This window comes from Miniopterus schreibersii (genome assembly GCF_964146895.1).
Source record: "Miniopterus schreibersii genome assembly, chromosome: 6".
NCBI classification, from domain to species: domain Eukaryota; kingdom Metazoa; phylum Chordata; class Mammalia; order Chiroptera; family Miniopteridae; genus Miniopterus; species Miniopterus schreibersii.
Genome location: NC_138107.1, coordinates 89,263,371 through 89,286,848, shown reverse-complemented (window position 1 = coordinate 89,286,848; position 23,478 = coordinate 89,263,371). Strand labels below are relative to the sequence as shown.

The 23,478-nt window shown below is 54.1% G+C and overlaps 2 protein-coding genes across 2 annotated transcripts; both read left to right on the top strand.

The window, feature by feature from the left end:
• Positions 1 to 6,354: 6,354 nt before the first annotated feature.
• On the top strand, positions 6,355 to 11,416 carry LOC308559154 (uncharacterized protein C6orf118-like; the record flags this gene model as incomplete). The annotated part of the gene is made up of 5 exons (XM_081141442.1): positions 6,355 to 6,379; positions 7,662 to 8,329; positions 9,091 to 9,213; positions 9,954 to 10,013; positions 11,288 to 11,416. 5 exons carry the CDS (start codon positions 6,355 to 6,357, stop codon positions 11,414 to 11,416), a joined length of 1,005 nt encoding a protein of 334 aa, XP_080997568.1.
• Positions 11,417 to 12,716: 1,300 nt separating this feature from the next.
• On the top strand, positions 12,717 to 20,425 carry LOC308559153 (uncharacterized protein; the record flags this gene model as incomplete). The annotated part of the gene is made up of 6 exons (XM_081141441.1): positions 12,717 to 12,844; positions 13,462 to 13,520; positions 15,761 to 15,945; positions 17,695 to 17,748; positions 18,532 to 18,593; positions 20,190 to 20,425. The coding sequence occupies 6 exons, from the start codon at positions 12,717 to 12,719 to the stop codon at positions 20,296 to 20,298; spliced, it is 597 nt and encodes a 198-aa protein (XP_080997567.1). The 3' UTR covers positions 20,299 to 20,425.
• Between the last annotated feature and the right edge of the window lie 3,053 nt (positions 20,426 to 23,478).

Below are 23,478 nucleotides of genomic sequence, written 5' to 3'. Positions count from 1 at the left end.
TGATGGCTCCCACCCACAACCTGCCCGGTCAGCCTGTTTTGCAGCTTCCAAGAACTGTGGCCCTGACTAGGATGTGATTTTTGCGGATTTCCGGTACACACGCATGATTTAGATTTTGAAAATCACTTCTATCTTTATGTATTTCCAACACGCTTTCTACACTCCGCTGATTTAGGGCTTAATTCTTTCAAGACACTGATTTAGTCCCATAGGTGTATTCCTTCCATTGCAAGTACTAGTCTGACTGTTAAATCACTGTAAAATGTAAACTAGTGGTAAACCAGCCACGGCTGTTCCCGGTCACATTCCCCCGTGCTTGACGGTGGCACGTGGCTGCTGTATTTTCACATTTGCATAAGTATCCTGATACACACTTTACTGATTTCTTTAGAGACTCATCCTCAGTTTGGATCAGTGATGCTCAATCCAGCACAGCTTTCCTTTTGTCTTTTTTTACCTGGACATTTGGTTGCGGGAAGCATGAGATGCATTTCTGTGATGATAAAGAGCAGAAAAGAAAAAGTTTCAGTGGTGTCCGGTTCTAAATTATTAGAAATGGAACAAAGAGAAAGACACACATGTTTCCCAGAAAACACGTTTGAAATTCGAAGAAGCATTGCTCCTCCACTGACGCTCAGTGCTTCCTCCTGGGGAGCAGTGTGAAGCGGTGCTGCTCGCCTTGCGTGTCCTGTCCTGACCGTGCCTGACCTCAAGTGGGGGTGACTGGCAGCCCTCAGGCCGGCTGCTCTGTGGGACACAGGGACTCAGAAACTCACAGCCGGACCCAGACTGCTGAGTATAGAAGTTGGTTCGCACGGTCGGTTTTCAGCTGGTGTTTGCGAGGGCTGTGTTTGCAGGAGTGTAAGTGGACAGCTTGTATTGCTACTGTAAACTCAGAGGTGTCTTATCCTTATGCTAGCCCATCTGAAATGCCCTATGGGACGGGCATGGCTGTCCTCTGCCACATCTCAGGCAGCCTGCGAGAGTGACACACGGGATGTTACCTTTCATATGACCCCTTGTACAGTGTGTATTCTGTGTGTTCACTTAGTGTGCAGATCGGAGGTGCAATGGATTTACCTGTAGGAGGCATCACTACACAACGCCCCACCTGCCACCATACCAAGCCCAGTGACCCATTGAAATAACGTGCTGGCCCCAAACACTGTGAAACAGTTACCAAAATTTGAAGAAATGCAGCATTTTGAATCTTTCTGGAAAGGAAAGGTGACTTTCTTTACAAGTTCCTATGAACAAGGGACCCTAGATCCCCGCCGAGCTCAGGCACCGAGGGTCTGCTGGCAGCCATCCCCCTGATGACCCACAACTGCTGGAACTTAAGGCGGTGACACGTTCAAACCTGCTGGGGTCTAACTTGGTTACACAGCTCCAAGCTGCAGGGATGTACGGTGGCAGGCTCAGAACTGCAGCTCGCCCCCACGGGTTTCCAGCCCGTGGATCTGTGCCTGATGCCCACGGGCTCTCTTTTGGAAGGAGAAGGAATTTCAAGTGAACAATATCCAACTGCATTGTAGCTGACAAGCGAGTAAACTTCAAAAAATTATTTTATATGTATAACACAAATCTTTGTAAAATGCGTGAGTGCAGTGACCTGGAGAGGTCTCAGCTCTGCATTTGTAAACTATACATACTGTACATGTGTGTAATTTTCCATGGGTTCATTTGCAGTCTTTGTATTTAAAAGAAACCTTTCCTGTCACATTTGTACAGTAAGACGGTAACCTTTTATTATAACCTAAGGCGAGCTGTAAATAAATCCGTAACGCGAGCGGCCAGCGTATATGCATATCTGGGTGTCCCGCTGCGAGGCCTCCCTGTGTTTTACGTGCTTCGGAGCGGCGAGGAGTCCTTTGTCGATATGTAATTATACATATAAAGTATATATATGTATGATACCTGAAATATATTCAGAGATGTTCATAATTTTAATGGATGCCCCTCAGTGTGAATAATTGAATACAGAGTTTTTAAACACCTCCTTTCGTGTTTATCCTGAGTGTCATTTGTGGGGAAGGTGCGAGGCGTTGTGCACTGAGGAGGTGCAGCGGCCGGCCGGGCAGGTTTGGCTGTTTGGCTGCAGGCTCCAGGTCTGGTTGCTAGGAGACACCAAGTTCCCGGGCAGGTGATGTCCATGTTGGCTTCAGCCAGGAGAGCTGGGACTGTTTGGGGCATGGGGTCTTCAGAAGGACTGCTTCAGGGCGCAGAGCTGAGGAACCCCAGTGTGGAGCCCCAGGCTCCGGAAGCAGCTTCCCTGCCGTCGGGTCCGCAGCAGTTCATATCCCGGGGCTCAGGGAAGGAGTCGTGGCAGTGCTTGGTCATGGAGCGTCGGGGTTCCTTCTGCTGTAGAGAACGTTCCAGGCCACACCTTGCTGTGCACGGCAGTGGGCACCTCGGGGCTTTATCTTCACATCTCTGCCCTGAGGGCAGGCACGTGGTAGAGTTAGGACCACAGTAAAAGTTCAGCTGCCTCCCCAGACCTGCACTAACCACGAACAAACCAGAGTGCATCTCCAACCCAGCCCGTCACGCAAGGAGCCGGAGCCAGAGCTGCCTGAGGTGACCAGGTGGCCGGGCCCACACCTGCCCTGTGCGGGGTGACAGCCCTACAGGTGAGCCTGAGCCAGGGAGCCAGCCACCCCACGGGGACTCTCAGGGGTGACGTGGGGAGGCAGCTTCAGAGGCAGCACAGGTGGCTGGGGGACGTGGGGTCACACTTCCTCTGTGAACCCCAACCCAGAGAAGCACAGACGGCTTGAGAGATGGTTGAGGGGACGTGGCAGAGGACCAGCGGCAGGGGTCCAGAGCCAGGCAGCAGGGGCCCTCGCACGCCTTGCTCCTGCACCTGCTCCTGCACCTGCGTTAAGCACCCGCTGTCCTCTGCTCTTCCTGGGAACCGTGTTCACGGCGAGATCACGGGATGTCTGGTGAACAAGGCCCAGTAGATGTCCGATTTGTGTTGGTCTCTCCCTGCCTGCCCAGCTCCCCTTGGGCGGATTACCTGTGTCTTTTAGGTGGGTGCCAGATCTGGAAATGAATGTCCCCAATTCGTAGATTTTCAGCTTCTACCACTTCCACAGCCCCGTTCCTTGAACGTGCTCGCATCTGTCCAGTCGTAAAAAATAAACCAAAAAAAGCCCAACAAGCTCCAAACCAGCAGGCTCCACAGTCCAGGGCTCGGCCCCTGCCTGACCTCCCGAGTCAGCCCTCAGGGTGGGGCACAGACACGGTTAGACTCTCCCACTCGGCTCACGCGGGTGGGAGAGGAGCCCGGGGACGGGTCTGCGTTCGTCTCTAGCAGTGCCTTCGCCTCCCAGCCCCTGCGCCGGTGCCGCGAGCATCCCGCAGCCGGGGAGAGTGTCTGCATTCCTCGCGGAGCCGCGGAGCAGCCGGCGTGGTTTTCAGGGTGAAGGAGGGGAGAATGGGCGGGGGGCGCGGCAGGAAGGATTATCAGCAGTTGCCAGGTGTTTCCACGTGTCTTTCAGCGCCACCTAGAGCCTAGAGGCAAAATATCAGCCCCTGCCGAGGCCACGGCGTGGGGAGCAGCTCCGGCCGTTCCCACGTAGACGCCTGGCCTCGGGAGGTCCCGTCTGTTTTTGGCAGATACATTCTTTGCACCAATAACATAGTAAGTCAACACGTTCCTGCCTCAAACACTTTGTGGAAACATTTAGAAACGGGAGAGTCGCAGGTGAGTTTTTAAGGCTCGAGGCCAACGTGACCGCCGACGTGCTGGCCTTTAGCACCTGAGCAGGGGAAGTCTCACCGTGTCTGTGCCCCACCCTGAGGGCTGACTCGGGAGAAGCAGGTGTTGGGAACAAACAAATTATTTTCTTCCTGATCTAAACGAAGACTCGACAATTTTATGTGAAATGAGCCAAATTCATTCTTGTGCCAATGAGCGGAGTGAGGGCAGTGTGGGCTGGACCCGGGAGGCGACCCAGTGGCCCCAGGGCCGCACCTCCCAGGGCTGCCTGTGCCGAGGTCAGGGAGCCTGGCCCCTAGCCCGTCCGTGGAAGGAAGGGGAGAACGCCTGTCGCCTGCCTGCGCAGGGCGGAGGCTGCGGTTATTCCACAGTCTGGAGGCATCGCCAGCCGCTCTGCTGAGCCGCTGAGCAGTTCTGAGCAGAAAGGCTCATTGCTTCATCTTCAGTACTCGGTCCCGGGAAAACCTGGGTGCCCCACGTTGGATGCTAGTGTAAAATTGACGGAGGTCAGAGACAAGGCATGTCCCGTCCTGGGTCAGGACTTAGATCCCTCGCAATGCGGGCGTTCTCAGGTCAACTCTCCTGGTTGTGGCCAGACCCCTGCACACTCAGCCCTGGAGAGAGGACATCGGTGAACACTTGTGTGTCTGCCTCCAGGTGACACTCGGGGACACCTCCTCACGGAGCCGTCCGAGCTCGCGGGGGTCGTGGCCACCGCATGGCCTCTGAGCACCCGCGTTGACAGTGACCATCCGGCACCTCTGAGCACCCGCGTTGACAGTGACCATCCGGCACCTCTGAGCACCCACGTTGACAGTGACCATCCGGCACCTCTGAGCACCCGCGTTGACAGTGACCATCCGGCACCTCTGAGCACCCGCATTGACAGTGACCATCCGGCACCTCTGAGCACCCGCGTTGACAGTGACCATCCGGCACCTCTGAGCACCCGCGTTGACAGTGACCATCCGGAAATAAAACAACGTGCCTGCCCGGAGCCTCCCAGGCCCGCCGGTGTCATCGCGCAGCTCTGGGAGTGGGAGTTTGAGCCGAGCGGCGAGGGCTGCTCAGAGCTGGTCTCCCGGGAGCAGCTGGGTCGGCCCTGCCCTCTCGTGCTTCTGGCTGAAGGAAATTTAGACAGAGTTGGTTTCCAGAGCGGAAACGAGAGACTTTAAGGTTCCCCCGAGACTGGGCAGCCCGAGGAGGGAGCACAGGCGTACACTCTGCACCTCAGCCGCGTCTCCCCGAGGAGGCGGCGCGCTCGCTCTGCTCCCCTCGTTCGCGGGCCTGTCGCCTTACGCCCAGCGCAGCGGCTGAACTCAATGGCTGCTCAGTAATTCAGAAGAAATAACTGTGTTGCCCAGGAGAACATACCCGGAGCACGTGACAGGCACGTCCTTCCCGTACACAAACCAACAGTGAAACCCTCAGCGTTTAAAACATTTCTTAGGAAAGTAAAACCTTAAAGCCGCGAGCTTGTACGTTTCTCTCCTTCCCCCTGACTGGTCTTGGTGGGCTGCTCCCCTTCCGACCCCCGCGCTTCCTACCAGGGAATCCCTGGGTCAGCACTGAGCCCACTGCACCATAGTCCGGTGACAGCACCCACTGCGTGCGAGAGCTCAGCGTGGTGACTACACCTACTGTGTGCGAGAGCTCAGCGCCGTGAATGCACCTGCGTGCTAGAGCTCAGCGTGGTGACTACACCTACTGCGTGCGAGAGCTCAGTGCCGTGAATGCACCTACTGCGTGCTAGAGCTCAGCGCCGTGAATGCACCTACTGCATGGTAGAGCTCAGCGCCGTGAATGCACCTACTGCGTGCTAGAGCTCAGCGTGGTGACTACACCTACTGCGTGCGAGAGCTCAGTGCCGTGAATGCACCTACTGCGTGCTAGAGCTCAGCGCCGTGAATGCACCTACTGCGTGCTAGAGCTCAGTGTCGTGAATGCACCTACCGCGTGCTAGAGCTCAGTGTGGTGACCACATCTACTGCGTGCTAGAGCTCAGTGCTGTGAATGCACCTACTGCGTGCTAGAGCTCAGCGCTGTGAATGCACCTACTGCGTGCTAGAGCTCAGTGTGGTGACTGCACCTACTGTGTGCTAGAGCTCAGTGCGGTGACTGCACCTACTGTGTGCTAGAGCTCAGTGCCGTGAATGCACCTACTGCGTGCTAGAGCTCAGTGTGGTGACTGCACCTACTGTGTGCTAGAGCTCAGTGCCGTGAATGCACCTACTGTGTGCTAGAGCTCACTGTGGTGACCGCACCTACTGTGTGCTGGATCTCAGTACAGGTGTCTGGGCTGCGCACTGTGCAGTCTTTACCGCCCTATACAAGACGCCCAACCAAGGCCGGCCTACCAGGCTTTGGGGAGGGATTGTGAGAGTGCGGGGATATTTGGGTGTTTTTTCCGATTACAAAAAGTGTTTTATTTTAAAAGGTAAAACAAGCGAGCGCACCTAGTGCTCCCTGCCAAAGATGGCAAGAGGCATAAGGGAAGGAGGGCCAAGGGGTGACTCCTGGGGGTGCGCGTCCTGGTTGCCAGGCAGCGGGGAGCTCGGTGGGGAGGGACTCGGAATGTTTGTCCGTCTCCGCAGCAACTCGCAGCCCAGCCGGGAGCTGGGGGAGGCGGGATGTCTGAGGACTCGGAGCCTGACTGTAAGTGGACACCGAGTGTGTTGTTTGTCTGATGTTGGGTCCCCTGGGAACCCGGCGTCTCTGAGCCCCACGCAGAAAAGGAAGACCTTCCTGGAGGCTGCGCTCAGCTGCTGCATCCCCGGGTTCAGGACTGGGTTTGCGGACGAGTTGCCAACGCAGAAAACCTAGAAACAACACGCAGAGGAGACCGATCAGGGCTGTGTGTGTGTCTTCGGGAGGAAGGGGGTGAAGGGGGAGGTCTCTGGATGCTGTTCCCTTATTATTTGTAAAAAGCCACTCTACAGGACACGTTCCGTGGCCCACGGCCGTTCCACAGACCTTGCTGAGCAACCACAGGCCCCTGGAGTACCATTTTCTCTTTAGTCTGTTTGTTTCGTCTGGGCTGCTGTTGTGATCTTACGAATGGGAGGCAGGGTGACATCACCCCGGGGCTCTGACCCTGAGGCCACGGCTCTCACACCACATAGGACAGTGCCGGGGAGACTGGGCTCTAGGCTGGGTGAGGTCCCTGAGGTGGCCCAGCTCTGGGATGGCCCGAGGTTCCCTGCCCCCTTGCTGGGCCACCTGGTGTAGTCCCCAGGCCTGTGGACATGAGGGGAGAGTGTTCCACGGTTGGGCCGTGGCCCTGGCACTGGTGACCTCGAGACAGGGACAGCGACCAACCACACGAGGCAGGTCCTAGAAGGGGGCAGGGGTCGGGCTTGGGAAACGTGTGCAGTGCCCCTGCTGGGTCCGAGACGGAGGGGCCGTGTGTCCAGGGATGTGGTGGCTCCCAGGAGCCCCGTCACCCCCACCAACAGCCGACAAGGAAGTGGGGAGACCTCAGTCCTGCAACAGCAAGAAACTGGGTGATGTCAGCAACAGGAAAGAGCCTGGAAGCGGCTAACCCACAAGGCTCCCAGGGGCTCCCCCAGGCCCACGTCCTCAGGCCCGAGGTGCTGCCAGAGAGGGACCCCAGCGCCTCCCGGCTGCGCTCTGACCCGGGGCCCATGAGCTGGGCGCGGGCTTGGAGCTGCTGCGCGTGGGGTAAGCTGTTCGATGGCAGCAGGGGCGATGCCCCCTCCTTGGTTCTCTGCACCCCCGTTTCTGCGCTTAGGAGAAAAGCACGTGCCCGGCTCACCGCCCTTGCTTTGGGCGCAGATGCTTCCTATGAAAGGGCTTTAACGTTTCCCGTCCGCGTCTGTCCGGCCCCCGGGACCGGGTTGGCCCCTCGGCAGGCGCGCAGGGCGGGTGTCGCCCCCGGGGAGCCGGGAGGCGCTCAGTGGCCCCTGTCCCTCTGCAGCCCACCTCCGGCGGAGACACTGCGAGCCCCCGGGCGTTCACACCCTGTGCAACCTCAGGACGCTCCTGGACAAGCTGCAGCGAGCGCACAGGCACGAGGTCGCCCTCTACACCTCGGGGCACCTGAACCCCAACAACCTCTACCGGCCCCCCGAGGTGGTCTTGCATCACTGGCGCAATGCCAACAGGCCGGCGCCGGGGCCCACCCCGGGGGCGCAGAAGGCCTCGGATAAGAGGGTCGCCGCCATGAGGGACGCGCTGGCCTATTTCACCGTCCACACGGCCGTGAGCCCCAGCGAGGCGCAGGGCACGCGGCTGTTCGGGTACCTGCACCCTCCGGCCCCCGGGCCGCCCGCTTCAGAGGGAGACGTGGCCGCGCAGCCGGGGGCGGGGCGGGGGCCCCTGCGGCGAAGGAGGGAAGAGCTCAGGTGGCCGGAGCTGAAGGTGCTGCGGTTCCGGCCGCCGCGGTCCAGCCGGGGGTGCCCGCTGGCCGCCCCGGGCGGGGACGAGGTCTGCTACGTCAGCTCCTACCTGGCCGGCGTGACCAGAGCCGACAAGTACAGGAGGTTCTTGAGCTTCCAAAGAGACGTGCTGGCCACGCGGGACCGGCTGCAGCGGGACTTCACGGGGCGCGGGGTGGCGGCCGGCCACGAGGAGAGGCTGGAGCGGGTAAGGAGGGCGCCCGCGTGGCACGGGGGGCGCACTGCTGCAGCCCCGGGGTCTCGACGCCTGGCTTGCGGGCCGGGCAGCCGGCCCTGAGCACCCTGACGTGTGTGATGTGCGTGGTGACGGTCAGGGTGGCGCGCAGGAGGGCCGGGCCCGGAGGCTGCGATGGAGGCAGCGCCGCCGTTAGGGGGTTAGGCCCGCGTGGCGCCGTGGTGAGCGCAAGGCCCCGGGCGGCGGGAGGAAAGCGAGGGGGTGAGCAGAGAGGTGACGGCCACGTCACGGAGGCGCAGGCGATGTCCCCCGAGGACCTGCCACGTCGGCAGAAGGTGGACAGTGTCGTGGGGGGCCCCGAACGGCCCAGGGCTGCAGCAGGACGCAGTGACGGGTGGGAGGTGAGGGTGCGGGAGACAGGGCAGCGGGGGGCTGGTGCCAGCCGAGCTACCCTCGGTGAGACGTCCGGCCCGAGGACCGAGGGGGAGAGAAAGGCCCTGGGGACACGTGGAGGCCGAGAGTGAATCCTTGGGGGCGGGAGGCCAGGGAACGAATAAAGAAAAGGGAGACCCAGGGCGGGCGGCGGGGGAGCCGGTGAAGGCGCTGGGCGCCGTCAGGGCGCCGGGCACACCTGGGGCCTCACCGGGCTGGGCCTTGGGCGGGGGGAGCTGTGTCCTCGGAGGGAAGCCCCCAGGGCTGCGGTCCCTCGGCCGAGAAGGGTCAGGGGGAGGACCTGGGTGTCCCGAGACGGGCTGGCTCTGCTTCTCCGGCAGGAGCTCCGGAGAGTGTGCCTCTGTGACCCCCAGGAGCTCGGCAGGCTGCAGGTCCTCAGCCGGGTGTTCGAGGACATCTGCCGCAGCTCCCTGGTATTTGGCGACCTCCTGAAAGAAGTGAAGGTAAGAAACGCACGGTTCCCACCTGACCGCTGAGAGCACGTGACCTTCAGCCTCCCCGAGAGTCCGCCAGAGGTCAGGGTCTGGTCCCTCGGGCGAGGACACCCTCTCCCAGGGCCTCGGAGGGAAGCACCACCCAGCGCGGCGGGACGGGCCCGCGGGAAACTCCCAGCCAGCTCGGCGGAGCCTGTGTGGCCGCCGACGCTCCCCCGGCGCCCACGAAGGGGAACACCTGCACAGTGCGTCGTGAACCACCTGTGGTGACGCACAGGGGGCTCCTGGGGCTCCTAGGAAACCACATCTGCTGTGGTTTCAGGGGCCGACGCCGCGTGGGGTTCGGCCGCCCACCCAGCCCCCTCGTCTCCATGTTCCCAGTGACAAGGGAACCTGAAAGCAGCCGCAGGCGGCCAGAGCTGCGGGGACTGTCCCCAGCCCTGGGAGCGTGTCTGCAGGTCAGCAGGACCCAAACCCACGGGGCTGCTGCGTGGCAGGCGGTCACGTGTGGACTCGCGTCGGGGCGCTTAGGGCGCTGTCCCCAGGCGAGCGATAGTTCACACTCGGGTACCTGCCAGCGCGGTTGGCGTCCGCGCCTTTAGTGTGGACGCTGCTTGATACGTTGCTGACGTCCTTTGTGTTTTTTAAAATGACCCGACCCGATGGCCGTGACCTCCGTGTCGTCCGGATCAGCGGCCCCGGCGTCGCGGCGAGAGCGCAGAGCTCACCTCCGGCCCCTCTCCCCGCAGGACGAGTACGAGCTGTACACGGCCATCCTCCTGAGCGCGCAGCCCACGGAGCAGTACGAGGTACCCGCCTCCCGCGGCGCCCACACTCAGCCGCCGCCTCCACGCACGAGCGGCCGGACGCGGGCCGGGCAGGCCCTTCTGTGCCGCGGGCGTCATTCAGAGTCGCTGCGGCTCCCGCTGAAGGGCTGCCCGACAGTGTGGAGAAGGAATTTACTTTTATCTCCTGCTGACGGCGGGGGGGGGGGGGGGGGCCCACACACAGTTCTTGGTTTTTCCCCCAATATCTCTGGCCGCCGATTCTTAGCGACCTTTCCTGCTGGCCTGTCCCTCTGGGGCCCGGCCCCCAGGTTTGCTCCGAATCGGCCTCTGCCCCCTCCCCGCCGTCTGGTTGATGAGAGAGGTTGTGTAACTGACCCTGACGTTTGTGTCACCGGCTCTGCATGTGTCACCGGCTCTGCACGTGTCACCGGCTCTTTCTTGCGAGTCCCGATTGTCCCCGTATCCCGCATCCCAGTGGATGTCGGCACTTGGGCGTCCGGGGTACGCAGGTCACAGGCCTGAATGTCGGGAGGTTTTCTGGGTTCCCTGGGCGGGGGGGCCCAGGAAACCTAGTCACGTGCTCCCCTAAGAGCACAGCGTCTCCGGCTGGAGGCCGAAGGGAGCGTGGCAGAGGGACACCGGCGAGATTCAGGCCTGAGGAGGATCCCGTGCCTGCTGGGGCTCTGAGATGGGGGGGCCGAGGGACTTTACGCTGCAGAGAAATGAGCTGCTGTGGAGAGGATCACCCGGAGGCTCCGGCGGGGCCCCCCTGCCCCTGCTTGCTGAGGTGGGGTCACAAGGGGACCCGGTGCCACAGCCCCACGGCCACCGGAAGGAAAGAAGCCCGGCCCGGGGCACCCGCTCTCGGCCCTGCGCCCTCAGCCGCGTCTCCCCGAGGAGGCCGCGCACTCGCTCTGCTCCCCTCGTTCGTGGGCGGCGTTGCCTTACGCCCAGCGCAGCGGCTGAACTGAACGGTCGCTCGGTAATTCAGAAGAAATAACTGTGTTCCCACGGGAAAGTACCTGGAGCACGTGACAGGCCAACAGTGACACCCCCAGCGTTCAAAACATTTCTTAGGAAATAAAACCTTAAAACACTGAAGCATCTGTCACCCAGATCTTCCCGTGACGAGCTGCCCGCGGCCTGGTCTTTCTGCCCATCCCGCAGTCTCCCCTTTGCCTGTTTCCCTTGAGTTTATATTTGGACTCAGGACAGTTTGACTGACAGTGCTCACCAGGGAGCGGAAATTCTCCCCCTGCCCCTGTCACTCCCTCCCCCGTGTTTGTCCCCCCCAGACGCTGCTGGCTCAGGCCAAGGGGCTGGAGACGAGCTCCGCGAGGACGGTGGACGTCCACCAGGCCAAGGAGGAGCTGAGGGCGCTCGTGGCGGCCACCAAGGCAGCCCTGGAGCACAATGACGGGTGAGGAGTGACCATCTGATTGTCTGTGTCAGGCTCGTACTATCTCACGACATTAGAGCCACGTGACAGGCCCACGTTTACGTTCTCCCTGTGTCACGGGGGGGCACTGCCGTCCCCAACCAGGCCCGTCCTCCGGCCCCTTCCACAAGCCGACACGTGTGGCCAGGGCCTGTAAGGCTGGTGCGTCTATGGGGGGGGGGTTGCTGGTATTGCTCACGTCTTCTCTGGTGGTCCCTGAGGACACACTTTAATAGGCGAGAGAGCCGCAAAGTCAAGACACCTTCTATAAAGGACCTTATTGCGTTTTGGGTTTTTTTTTAATTGATTTCAGAGAGAGGAAGGGAGAGGGAGAGAGGGAGAAACATCGATGAGAGAGAGTCATTGATCGGCTGCCTCCTGCACGCCCCTGACTGGGGATCAAACCCGCAACCCGGGCATGTGCCCTGACCAGGAACCGAACCCCGATCATCTGGATCCCAGCTCAATGCTCAACCGCTGAGCCACGCCGGCCAGACAGCCCTTATTGTTTTTTAAGCTACAAAATCCATTTCACCTCGCTGTACGCTAGCCTTTCAGAAGGAAATGATTTGTAAAGGACTAAAAAAAAGTTAAAGGAAATCCAACGCACCCAAAAATCCTCAAGAAAACAGAACAAGAGACAAAAACAAAGAAAAATCTCCAACAAACCTGTAACTTCAGTGTTAACTAGAAGACAGAAAACCTTGAAAGTTCAAAATACCTGAAAATAGAGACGAGCCGTGGAGCCCGCGGCGTGGCCGCCCTCTCTGCAGACCTCGCGGGGGAGGGCAGGGCCCGCGGCGGCCTGGGGGCTGCGAAGACGGGGGACAGGATGCGCCTGAAGGCGGCAGGGAAGGGAATCAGAGTCTTGTAACAGAAGGAAGTCGAAGGGCACCCCCTGGATACGACCTCCCCTTCTCCCTTCCCCAAAATGCCGCCCAGATCAAGGTCGAAACAGGAGAGGACCCCGAGCAACCTCGCATGGACAGTCGCCACTCTCAGAGCCTGTCCTCTCGCGTTAGGAGCCGCACCCGGGGCCCAGGCCACCTGCCTGCCCGCGGCGCGCGGGGGTGAAAACGTCTTGTCTGCAGAGTCTGCTGCTCTCCAGAGAAAACAGAGAACGGGACCCGGCCACGGAGCTGCCACGGAAGTCGCACGAAACCGAATATTCCCAACAGGCACTTCAGGATACGAGCACAGCCCTGAGCCGGCACTGAAACCGGAGCATAGGCATCCCGATGACACGGGGAGAAGTCAGAGAGCAGCGAACGCGCAGAAGCCAGACGATGGGCCCCCTAGACGATGGGCCCCCTAGACGATGGGCCCCCCTAGACGATGGGCCCCCTAGACGATGGGCCCCCCTAGACGATGGGCCCCCTAGACGTGGGGCCTCCCTAGACATGGGCCACCGGTGGTGTGGATGCTTCTGAGCGAATCACAGCGCTTCCCCCGTGCTCGCAGCACCTGCTGGATTCCTTCCTTCCCTCCCTCTAAATCCGTTAGAAATGAGAGTCGACTGAGCTTATTTCGAGCCAGGAAGAGGAAACTAAGCGGTTACAAGGGCTTTTATTTTCTTAATTGTAGAATCTCTCGTGTTTCGCTTTCCATTTAGATACAGTGGCATTTGTCGGCCGTGTCTGTGGGGCGCCATCCCGCAGAGGGAGACGCAGCCCCGCCCGCCTTCTCCCTGGCGCCAGAATGTGAGACGCGAGGGCTCCGCCTCCTTGCTTCTCGGGGCTCAGGGCACGGGGACGTCAGCAAACCCTGTGGGCGTCGTTCATTTTACGCGCCACAGGCTCCTTTCGACAGCGGCTTCTGCGGCGGCCGCTAGAACGTCGACTTCGGCTTATTGAACTCGACTGACTCGGGCTCTCACTTTATGTACATCTTCTAATAATTACCTTTTTGTTAGAAACTGAGATTAGTTTTAATTTCTCAATGTTAAGAAAAGACCTAAAATACATAAGAAGTAAACAGAAGGAGAGACAGGAACGGGCCTCTAACATCTCTGTTTCTGCCCCCGCCCCGCAGGCTCAGGCGCGCACTCGAGGAGGAGCAGAGGTCGCTGCAGCGCGCTCGGGACAGCGCAGGTGGGCTCGGGACAGCGCAGGTGGGCTCGGGACAGCGCAGGTGCGCTCGGGACAGCGCAGGTGGGCTCGGGACAGCGCAGGTGCGCTCGGGACAGCGCAGGTGGGCTCGGGACAGCGCAGGTGGGCTCGGGACAGCGCAGGTGCGCTCGGGACAGCGCAGGTGGGCTCGGGACAGCGCAGGTGCGCTCGGGACAGCGCAGGTGGGCTCGGGACAGCGCAGGTGCGCCCTGGCCGCGGGCCACGTCCGCCCGCCTTCGCTGTGGCTCGGGGAGTGGCACCTTTGGGTCCGGTCCACGGGCCGTGGTCTCCGGCCCTTAGTTAGCTCAAAGGTGTTTTGGTTTTTTTTCAGAAAGGCTGTTACATTTTGTTCATTTTCCCGTCAAGTTCTTTAGAAACACCGAGTTTTACAAAGTGACACAGGCAGCAGCTGACCTAAGAGCTCTGCGGGCTCCGTGGGTCTGGGCGGCCTTGGTGGCTCGTGGCTCTGGCAGCGGGTGCCACGCGCTCCCTGTTTCGTGTTCTCTAAGCTCTGTGCGGTTCTAGGAGAACGTTGACGTGAGTCGGGATCTTGTGTAGAGAGTCATGTCGAGCTGCGACCAAGACGTTGGGAACAGGTCCTGAGGAAATTGGCTGATGACATAAATGTGGGCTGAGCGAGTCCCGAGGGCGGCGCCCGCAGGCAGAGGAGTCGCAGTGGGCCCTGCGGCGGCCTCGCCCTCCTTTGGCTGCTTTGCCGCCAGTTAAAGGTTCCAGGTGGAGGCCTCCGGCGAAGGTTAAGGCCGAGATCAGAGACTTAATCTGGTCGTTTTTCTCGCGGTTTGTTTGGAAGGCTGACTCTCAGTTCACCGTGTATCTGCTTAACCCATCTCCCCGCCTTTCAGAGCTTAACGTCAAAGCTTCCCCTTCCTTCAAATCTGGCGAGGTTGAACGGCGTTATTTACGATGCGTCGGTAAGCGTTAGGTCTTTCTAACCGCCTTTTTCCCATCAAAAAGGAGTCGTCGTCCTTTCTCAAAAAAATCAAGTCTTACCAACCCAATCAGAACCCACCTGAGCTGCTTAATAACAAAATACCCTTAGCAGGGAGTCACTCTCAACAACTCCTGCTCCTTTCTGTACCCTGTAAATACTGATATTCGCGGAGCCCAGCATGTCTTTGGTTCAATTCACATGTCTCGGATTTAAAATCTCTCCTCTTGCTGAAATCTCTTTTTCAGCCTTAGGATCAGTACATCCAACTGCCTAGTGGACCTGGTCGCTTGAGTCTCAGCTCAACAGGTCCAAGATCAATTAATACCTCCCTCTCCTCTCCTCCCTCCCGCCCTCTGCGCCTCCCTGCGCATCTCAGTGAATGACATCACCAAGCACCCTTCGCTTTCCTCCCCACACCACTTCAACACGGCTCGTAGTAAGTGGCCAAGTTGGACTCGAACCCGGATCTCTGTTACCTCCCTGCTGCATTGAACCCGTTACCCCCTCCCACCAAGTCTGTTCCTAGCTACGACCAAGCTGAAGCCTAGAGGCTACTTGGGCACCTAGCTCTTCACTACACCCAGACCCAGCCAGTGGCCAGGTCCTGCCGTTTTCCCGTTTGCCGGGTCCCTCTGGGGTCTCGCCACTGCCCTTGAGGGCGCGGGCGCTCTCCCGCCCGATGTCGTTTGAATGGCCACAGCGGCTCTCGTGCTGGTCTCCCTGGTTCTGGTCCTGCCTCTTGTCCTGCGCGTTTGGGGCTGTGCACAGAGGCGGTTCCTGCCCGGCTGAAAGCCCTCAGCAGCTCGGGCTGATTCCTCACCCGGCTCCGAGCCCGTTCCAGGTCGGCCGCCGCTCCTCCAGCATCCTCTTGACGTTACCCACCCGGCGCTCAGTGCGCCCACCCACCCGATAACCTTTTCTTGGTGAACGTGCCAAATTCTGCTCCCCCACCCCTTTCGCCTGTTTAACTCCTAGTTACCTTCCGAGTCTCACTCCGGCTCAGCCGTCCTCGCGTTCCCCGCGCGGTGCCGGCCGCTCCCATCGGCCCCCGGCAAACACTCATTGACCGCCCGAGGGAGCTAAAGGCGGAAACCCACTCTCCAGCCACGTAATTTTTCTTGATGTGCTTGGGGTTTGAGATGCACTGTATTTGACAGCTATACGAAAGGCATAGCTCTGTAGAACGCGACGTGGCTGATAACACATAACATTATTCCTAAGGGCTGCGAAATTACGCACGGTAATGCTTTGCTTTTAACACTATCTCCAGAATCGCCTGAGAAAGCTGTGGCCGAGGAGGAGGGGAGCCTTACTCTCAGCGACCAGGTGCAAAGGGCAAGGTGCGCGGTACTTGAGAAGCTGGACGGAATTCAGGCTCTTGAGAGAGAAGCGAAAACCACTTTGGTCCACACGGGAATCCTGCGCGTCACCGAGAGCAGGGTCAAAAGCATAGAGGTGCGCCGCTCACTTACGTGGAGGCTCATTGCTCTTTCCTTTGACGACTTTTGCCAACGCAATTTGATTTGCAATAGGGTAAAGAATTACATAAAATTCAGTCCAAATGTATTTTTATTTCAAAATATGTGTAGAGAATAATTGAGAGATCTGGCTAAAAAACAAAACAAAAATGAAGCTGACATAGAAACGCTGTAGAGTTTGGTTAAGGGGGTCAAATATTTTTCAGGTCAATTTTTCAGGTCAATCGATGTCTCTCAAAATTTAATATTGTGTGTGGAAAATCCTTGTTATAAAAAGAATGGCTGCCATCATTTAGTGCCTAATAAACACTAAGCAGTTTAAGCTGAAGCTCAGGGGAATTCAGTTACCTGCCTGATATGAAACGGTTCAGAGGTGGCAAAGCCGGCCTCAAGCTTAATTTCAGGGGCTCCACTGCCCCTGTCATTTCTGTTGTGCACATTGACTTCATAGTTAGACTTTGAGCTCAATGTACAACTATGCAGATAGGAGTGAGTTACGGCCATCGAAAGGAGAGTCTACTGTGTTAACAGTAGTTTTTTACAATTATTGTAACAATTTCCCTGATGGACAATATATTGTAAATTATAATCTGTTTTGAAATGCTATGGTGCCTACTTTCTATATGTTATTATTAGTTCAAATCATGGCAGGTACAATAAAATTGCATTTATTACCCTATTAAGTAGTTGATTTCTGGTTCTGAACATGAAATATATTATTTCTAACCCAACGAAAAATAACTAAATGTGTCAGCGATTAACAAGGCACCAGATACTGCTGCGAACATTTTAAAAGTACTATTTCATTAACTCTCAGCAACCCTTAGAGTCAGAGACACCTGCTACTATGAGCTTCCTTTTTCAGGTACGGAAACCAAGGCACGAACACGCTGTCACCCGATTGAGGGGACAGTGAAGCACAGAGTAGAACGAGAATTTGAGCGCAGCCGAGGTTCTCAGTTACGTATATTTACTGCACGGCTCACGGACGTAATGGCCAGTCCTTTCCAATTTGTTGGGTTCCTGGAAGAGCAAGTCTTTACAACCCCTGCTCATTACTATTTGCTCACAGTCACTTTGGACATTTTTATTCATAGTGTTAATTAATTTTTTAAGTCTCAGTAATAATACTCTTCGCATTTTTATTGGGCTTCCAATGAATTTATAGATTCATTTGGAAAGAAGGGGACAGTTTTACAATATTACCATTCCCATCAAGGATTGTTTTATGTTTATTTAATTTACTTCTGTGCGTTGCTTTTAAATATTTTTGTTATGTTTAGTCTTGCGACTTTATGGCATCTGTTACTATTGTGCATGAAAACTAAAAAAAAAAAAAATGGTACATTACAGTTTATAATCATTGGTTGCTGGTATGTGTGTGACTTGTTGATATTTGTATTTTTATGTTATATCCAGTCACCTTAACAAATTCTACTGTTAGTTCTGAAGTGAGGAAATCTATTCTGAAATTTCCCTAAATCTCTCTAGTCTTTTACAACATCACTCCCCCCCCTCTGGTTTTTGACCCCAGGGGCCTATATCTGTCTGTCTTACATCATGTCCTACAAGTCATGCTTTGTTCATTCATCTGTTTTAAATGGTGTGCAGTTGGGTACTTTCGAAATCAGAATAACAGCTTTCACGTATTGTTCCATAAATGGGGAAACTATTTAACAAATATTCTTAACCAAGTGTTTTTCTCCTAAAATCATTTTTCTTCCAGACTGAAACTATAAAATTGGAAAGAGCAAATACTATTTTGAAGGGGAAAATAAATGTAAGTTTTTGTGAATCAATGCTTTTCAATAGAAATATTTTCTCTGGTGCCTTCTTGTACTGTGCCGTAAATCTAATAAGAATATATGCATTAGCTTTCTAAATGATAACTTTCTGTAATGCCAGGAATAGCCGGCTACCTGGATGTTAGCTCAAAACTGGAGCTGTAAGCTAATGTAATTTTTTGATTTAATTTTTTTGCCAATCCTCACCTGAGGGTATTTTCCCATTGATTTTAGATAGACTGCAAGGGAGGGGTGGAGGGAGAAACATTGATGTGGGAGAGACACGCACCAATCGGTTGCCTCCTGCATGCACCCCGGCTGGGGCTGGGGATTGAACCTGCAACCCAGGTATGTGCCCTGGACCTGGAATTGAACCCAGGACCCTTTGGTGCATGGGCGGGTGCTCTAAACACTGAGCCACGCTGGCCAGGGCTGTAAGCTAATGCATGAGAAAAGCTTTCTAAATAGTTGAATCTACCTATCAGAATTTATCATTCCTCTAACCCTTCCACACTTAACAATTAATTTTAATGAGTTGATTTGGTTACAGTAAATATAATGGACTGGCTCCTCGATCAACTCCCAGGATACCCCTCCAACATTCCTGCTAACAATTTGCTGCGCAGTTGGCTATAATTCTGTTCCTTTTATGTGTGTCCCTCTCTATATTATACATGAAATGTGAATTAGAATGTTTTGCCTGATTCTAGAAGCGTACTCTGCTTGGGTTCAATATTACTGCCATTATACGTGACCATGTGATTTTTAATTCTCGGTAGATTATTGAAAACCAGCTGAAGAACTTAATGGCAAAGAGTAAGATGAGTGGGGAGGAGTTGCGGTAAGTACACGAAAAAGAACTGGCGTGACCTCGGGCCATTCTCAAAACTGCACGTTTAAAATTAGATTGGACTAGACAGTGCTTTGGAAGTGTTTACATTCATGAGTCTTAACTCTATTTACTTATTTACTTATTTATTTATTTATTTATTTATTTATTTATTTATTTATTTATTATGTTTTTATTGATTTCAGAGAGAGGAAGGGAGAGGGAGAGAGAGAAACATCTATGGTGAGAGTCACTGATCGGCTGCCTCCTGCACGCCCCCGACTGGGGATCGAGCCCGCAACCCGGGCCTGTGCCCTGACCAGGAATCGACCTGTAACCTCCAGGTTCACAAGTCGACACTCAACCATTGAGTCACACTGGCCGGGCTATGAGTCTTAACTTTAAATATAAATGTTACACCCTCCCTGTGCTTAAGAATGCTTAGCCCAAGATTTAAACCTCAGCAATATAGAAATAAACTCTCTAGAAAAAGCTGAAGAGACAAGGGTTACTTCTCATGGGCAGAAATCAGGAAGGTGGGGAAGCTCGTGGCTGGGGGTGGGTGGCTTTTCCCCCCTCAAATTGTATGGCGTTTATTGATATTAAATCTTTGAAAAGCCCTATACACATATTACTGTAAAACTTTTAATTTAAAAATAAAATGGCTGGTTTATATTTCCTGTACCTAAGTTTAGACTTTCTATAGTTAAATTTCTTAGAGTTTGTAATATGGTTCAAATCTTACAAGTTGGTAAGGCTGGGAGCAACAGAAAACCACTTACGATTTAAATATGGAAAGGGCTGTCGGTATCAACAGTCAAAAGACATTTAGTAAGTGGTCTAGGTTCAGCGACATCGTCAAACAACCAGGGCTCTTCCACCCCCTTCCCTGTTTTCCGTGAGCGTAGCTTCCCTCAGAGCCTCCAAGGCTGTGTTCAGGCGTTGGGTCCGTGTCCCACGGAGCAGGAAAGGGAAAGAGAAGAACAGTGGCAAAAGCTTCTCCTCACGAGGCTTTTCTGTTTCATTAGGGAGAAAAGCCCTTCCCAGGGTCTCCCACTCGTATCTCATTGGCCAGCACCACGTCCCAAGGCCTCCCTTGGCTGCAAAGGGGTCCAGAAAATAGAACATTTCAACACCAGCTTACACAGAGAAAGTCACGGGGAAAAGAGGTTAGAACGGGTGCCGAGTAAGCCATACAGGTGGATGCTGGTTTCCTGGGACCTGACAACGTGTTCGGTGTCCTTAAAGGAAAACCATGTAGAATTACAAATACAAAGTTGGGAAGGCTCCTTTCGTAGCCTTGGCAAAGAGAATACATGGACCTAAAATTTAAAAATACCACCTTCAAGGTGCATCTGCCTCGGCTGCCACACTGTCCCTCGTCTGGAAAATGCTGCAGGGGACTTGCCACTCTATAGAGAGGATCTTTGCTGGGTCCAAAGCCAAAGTTCTACTGAAAATATTCTCTAAGTGAAAGTGGAGGTTTGCAAAGACTCACTTTGTGTTTTTGAGGACGTGTGTCCTAAAGTAGATGTTTATGTAGAAATTTTCTTTTATGCTTATTGTCCTTTTTCTAAACCATTACATTTGTTTGTTATGCATTTTAAGGAACCTTTGGGAATTTATTAATGACTATGTAAAACCAAAAGAAACAGAAAATAACTCTGAAGTGACTGGACAAGTGACCCATGAAAATTCAGAAGCACCGTGTGCATAGTGAGGATGTTTGCAGATGTATAAATTAATGGGGATACATCTCATTCTGTCACTTTCAATTTCCAATAAAATGAATGTGGTATATGTATCTTACTCAAGATTTTGAAATAAATACATGTATTCATGGGATTAATTTTACTTTTGTATCTATATTTATAACAATAGTCTGTTGTTTTTTTTTAATTTCATTCAATAGCTTTCTCCAGGGAAAAATATGTTCAGTCATTTGATGGGAATAAGAAATTCAGCCCTGCTGCAGTACAGATCAAACTTGTTCCTTATTTGCCAATGCAAGCTTATATATAGCCATTTAATAAAACGTCGTCACCTAATGTCCGTTTAGTTAAATAATCTTTGCTGTTTGTACGTGATCCCATGCTCCACAAACGTGAGACCACCAGCTTGGAGCTTTGCACTGCACATGTCTAAGCTGATTGACATTTTCCCGACAACACTGTGACAACATGGACAAGATAACATTGCCCCTTGGATGAGGTCACCCTCCAACCATGGCTTACTGATTTCTTTTAAAAAATGAACTTCAACGAGATGTGCCAAAGGACACAGAAGGCTCAAGTCTACACAGCCGCCCTCTGCTTCCTCCTGCTGTAAAGTCTGCCATCATAGTAATTTTTTTAAATATTTCTTATTGATCCATGAAATACTGAAATGAATTCAAGAAGTTATGAAATTAAATACATTGTACGTATCATTTGCATCCCGTCGTTAAAGCCACTAGACTATCTGAAAATGTTTGCTGTGAAGTCCCTGGTCAGGATATGCTTTGGGGGCAACATCATAATTGTCATCAGTAAGGAATGTAGGAACATGTTTATTTTTAGGAAAAAATTTTCAGCCTGAAGATGGAACTTTACACTAGGAGAGTCCTAGAGAACTTGGATTCTAGGGTTACGTTATTCCCTGGGGAATTTATAAGTGCGAAGAACCTCCAGCCTGGCCACCGGCTTTCCATGATGACCAGCTCGCTAGAGGTCATGCTTTAGAGAAGAAGGGATCCATCTTAGTATGAATTCAAGCAATACAAATAGATTGATAAACAATAAGGATCCTAAACAGCTATAATAAATATTGTAAATATGCTCATAAAATTAGAGAAAACACATATGCCTTGAGGAAGAATATAAAACACATAAAGGACCCAGTGTTACTTCTAAATTAAAAAAAAAAAAATACCATCTCTCTGGATGGAATGACAGCATAGCAGAGAAAAGAAAGCACTAGTGAACTTAAAGACAGAGAAATAGAAATATTCAAACTGAAGCACAGAGAGAAAAAAGGTTGAAAAACTTAATAGACCTCAATGATATAAGAAAATTCAAGTAATCTAACATACATGGAATTGAAGGACCAGAAGAAATAAGGGAAGTAAGAACATTTATTAAGGATGGAATGGTAAAAAATTACCAAATTTTATGAAAACTAAAAATACACATATTTAAGATGGTAAAAAAAAAATCTCAAGAAGGATTAAAAATGCACACCATAATCAAATTGCTTAAAATAAGTTGTAAAAAGAAAATCTAATACGCGGTAAGAACAAAAGACATGTATGGCCACCAAAACAAGAATTATTACAGACATCAATAGAAACTATGCAAGCCCAAAGACAATGGAGACTCTTAAAATGCAGATAGTGCTGGGGGAAAACCCTGCCAATATAGTATCTACATAAAGTAAAAAATTTTTAGAAAAATAATTTTCATACAGAAAAAAAAAGCTGAGAGTACTAGTTCTCTGATGAGCTGAACTACAAGAAATGTTGAAGGAAATTTTTTAGGCCAAAGAAAGTGACACTAAATTAGAAGTTGGATCTACACAGAAGAATGAAGAACACTGGAAATGGTAAAGGTTTGTGTAAATAGAAAAAGCTTTGTTTTTTAATTTTTTCATTTATTTAAGAAATTATTAATTTTAAAAGCGTAACTAAAGACAATGTACTGTGCAGTCTAAAGGATATGCAAAGTTCAAAGAAACAAGAGCACAAAGAATAGAGGGGGAAATGGAAGTGTGTGGCTGCAAGGTTTTTACACCGAGTGAAAGGTACGGTCGTGTTGGAGGCAGACCGTGATCATATAAAGATGCATATTATAAACTCTAGAGCAACCACTAAAAACGTAAAACATGAGGGCAAAAGTGCGAATCCAAGAGAAAGCATGGACAAAACAGGGACAAGAGACGGGACATTGGAGACAGGGACACTGTCAGCTCAAACCAAAGGCCTGGCCTCGTGCGAGTTTTGAGCAGGGCGTGTCCTGCGTGTGAGCCAGGTGGCGGGCCAGCCTGCTGCGCAGCGTCTCGCGCTCCCCGGCGCGGTCCCTACAGGGCGCTGCAGCTTCTCACCCGACCGCGCGACGCTCTGGGTGGCAAAGGCCTCTGAGGGCTGCAGGCTGCGGAGGCGGCTGTCCCCTCAGCCAGGGGCCCGCGGCCACCGTGCCGTCCGGAGGGCTGAGCCCGGGACCGGCTGCCCTCCCACCTGGATCCGCCCCCAGTGCCGAGCACATCACTCGGGGGGCGTCCCCGTGGAGACAGACCCGTCGGGCAGGAGGCTCTTAGCAGGCGCTTGGCTTGTTGACGAGCCAACACCTTTGAGACGCGGGTGACAGTAACCTGATTCGGTTCGCACGGAGCTGCTGCGTCTACAAGGCCTCCCGCAGCAGGTCGAGGGGCTGCATCTTGATGGGAGCTGTTGAGGAATGAGCGCCTCCACCGCGGCTGGGTGTCCCCGGCTCTGTGCCAACGCCTCCACCGCGGCTGGGTGTCCCCGGCTCTGTGCCAACGCCTCCACCGCGGCTGGGTGTCCCCCAGCTCTGTCCCAATGCCTCCACCGCGGCTGGGTGTCCCCCGGCTCTGTCCCAATGCCTCCACCGCAGCTGGGTGTCCCCGGCTCTGTGCCAACGCCTCCACCGCGGCTGGGTGTCCCCCAGCTCTGTCCCAACGCCTCCACCGCAGCTGGGTGTCCCCGGCTCTGTGCCAACGCCTCCACGGCTGCTGGGTGTCCCTGGCTCTGTCCTTCCCCTGCGGCCACCTAGTGAGGGGGGAAGGCTGGGAGGGGAGGGGCCATGGCAGGGCCCTGTTCCTGGTCCGGCACCGGAGCAGACTCTGTCTCCTCTCCTACCAGCTCCTGCTGACGCCACAGACTGTTCCGCTTGGCAGAAGGTCA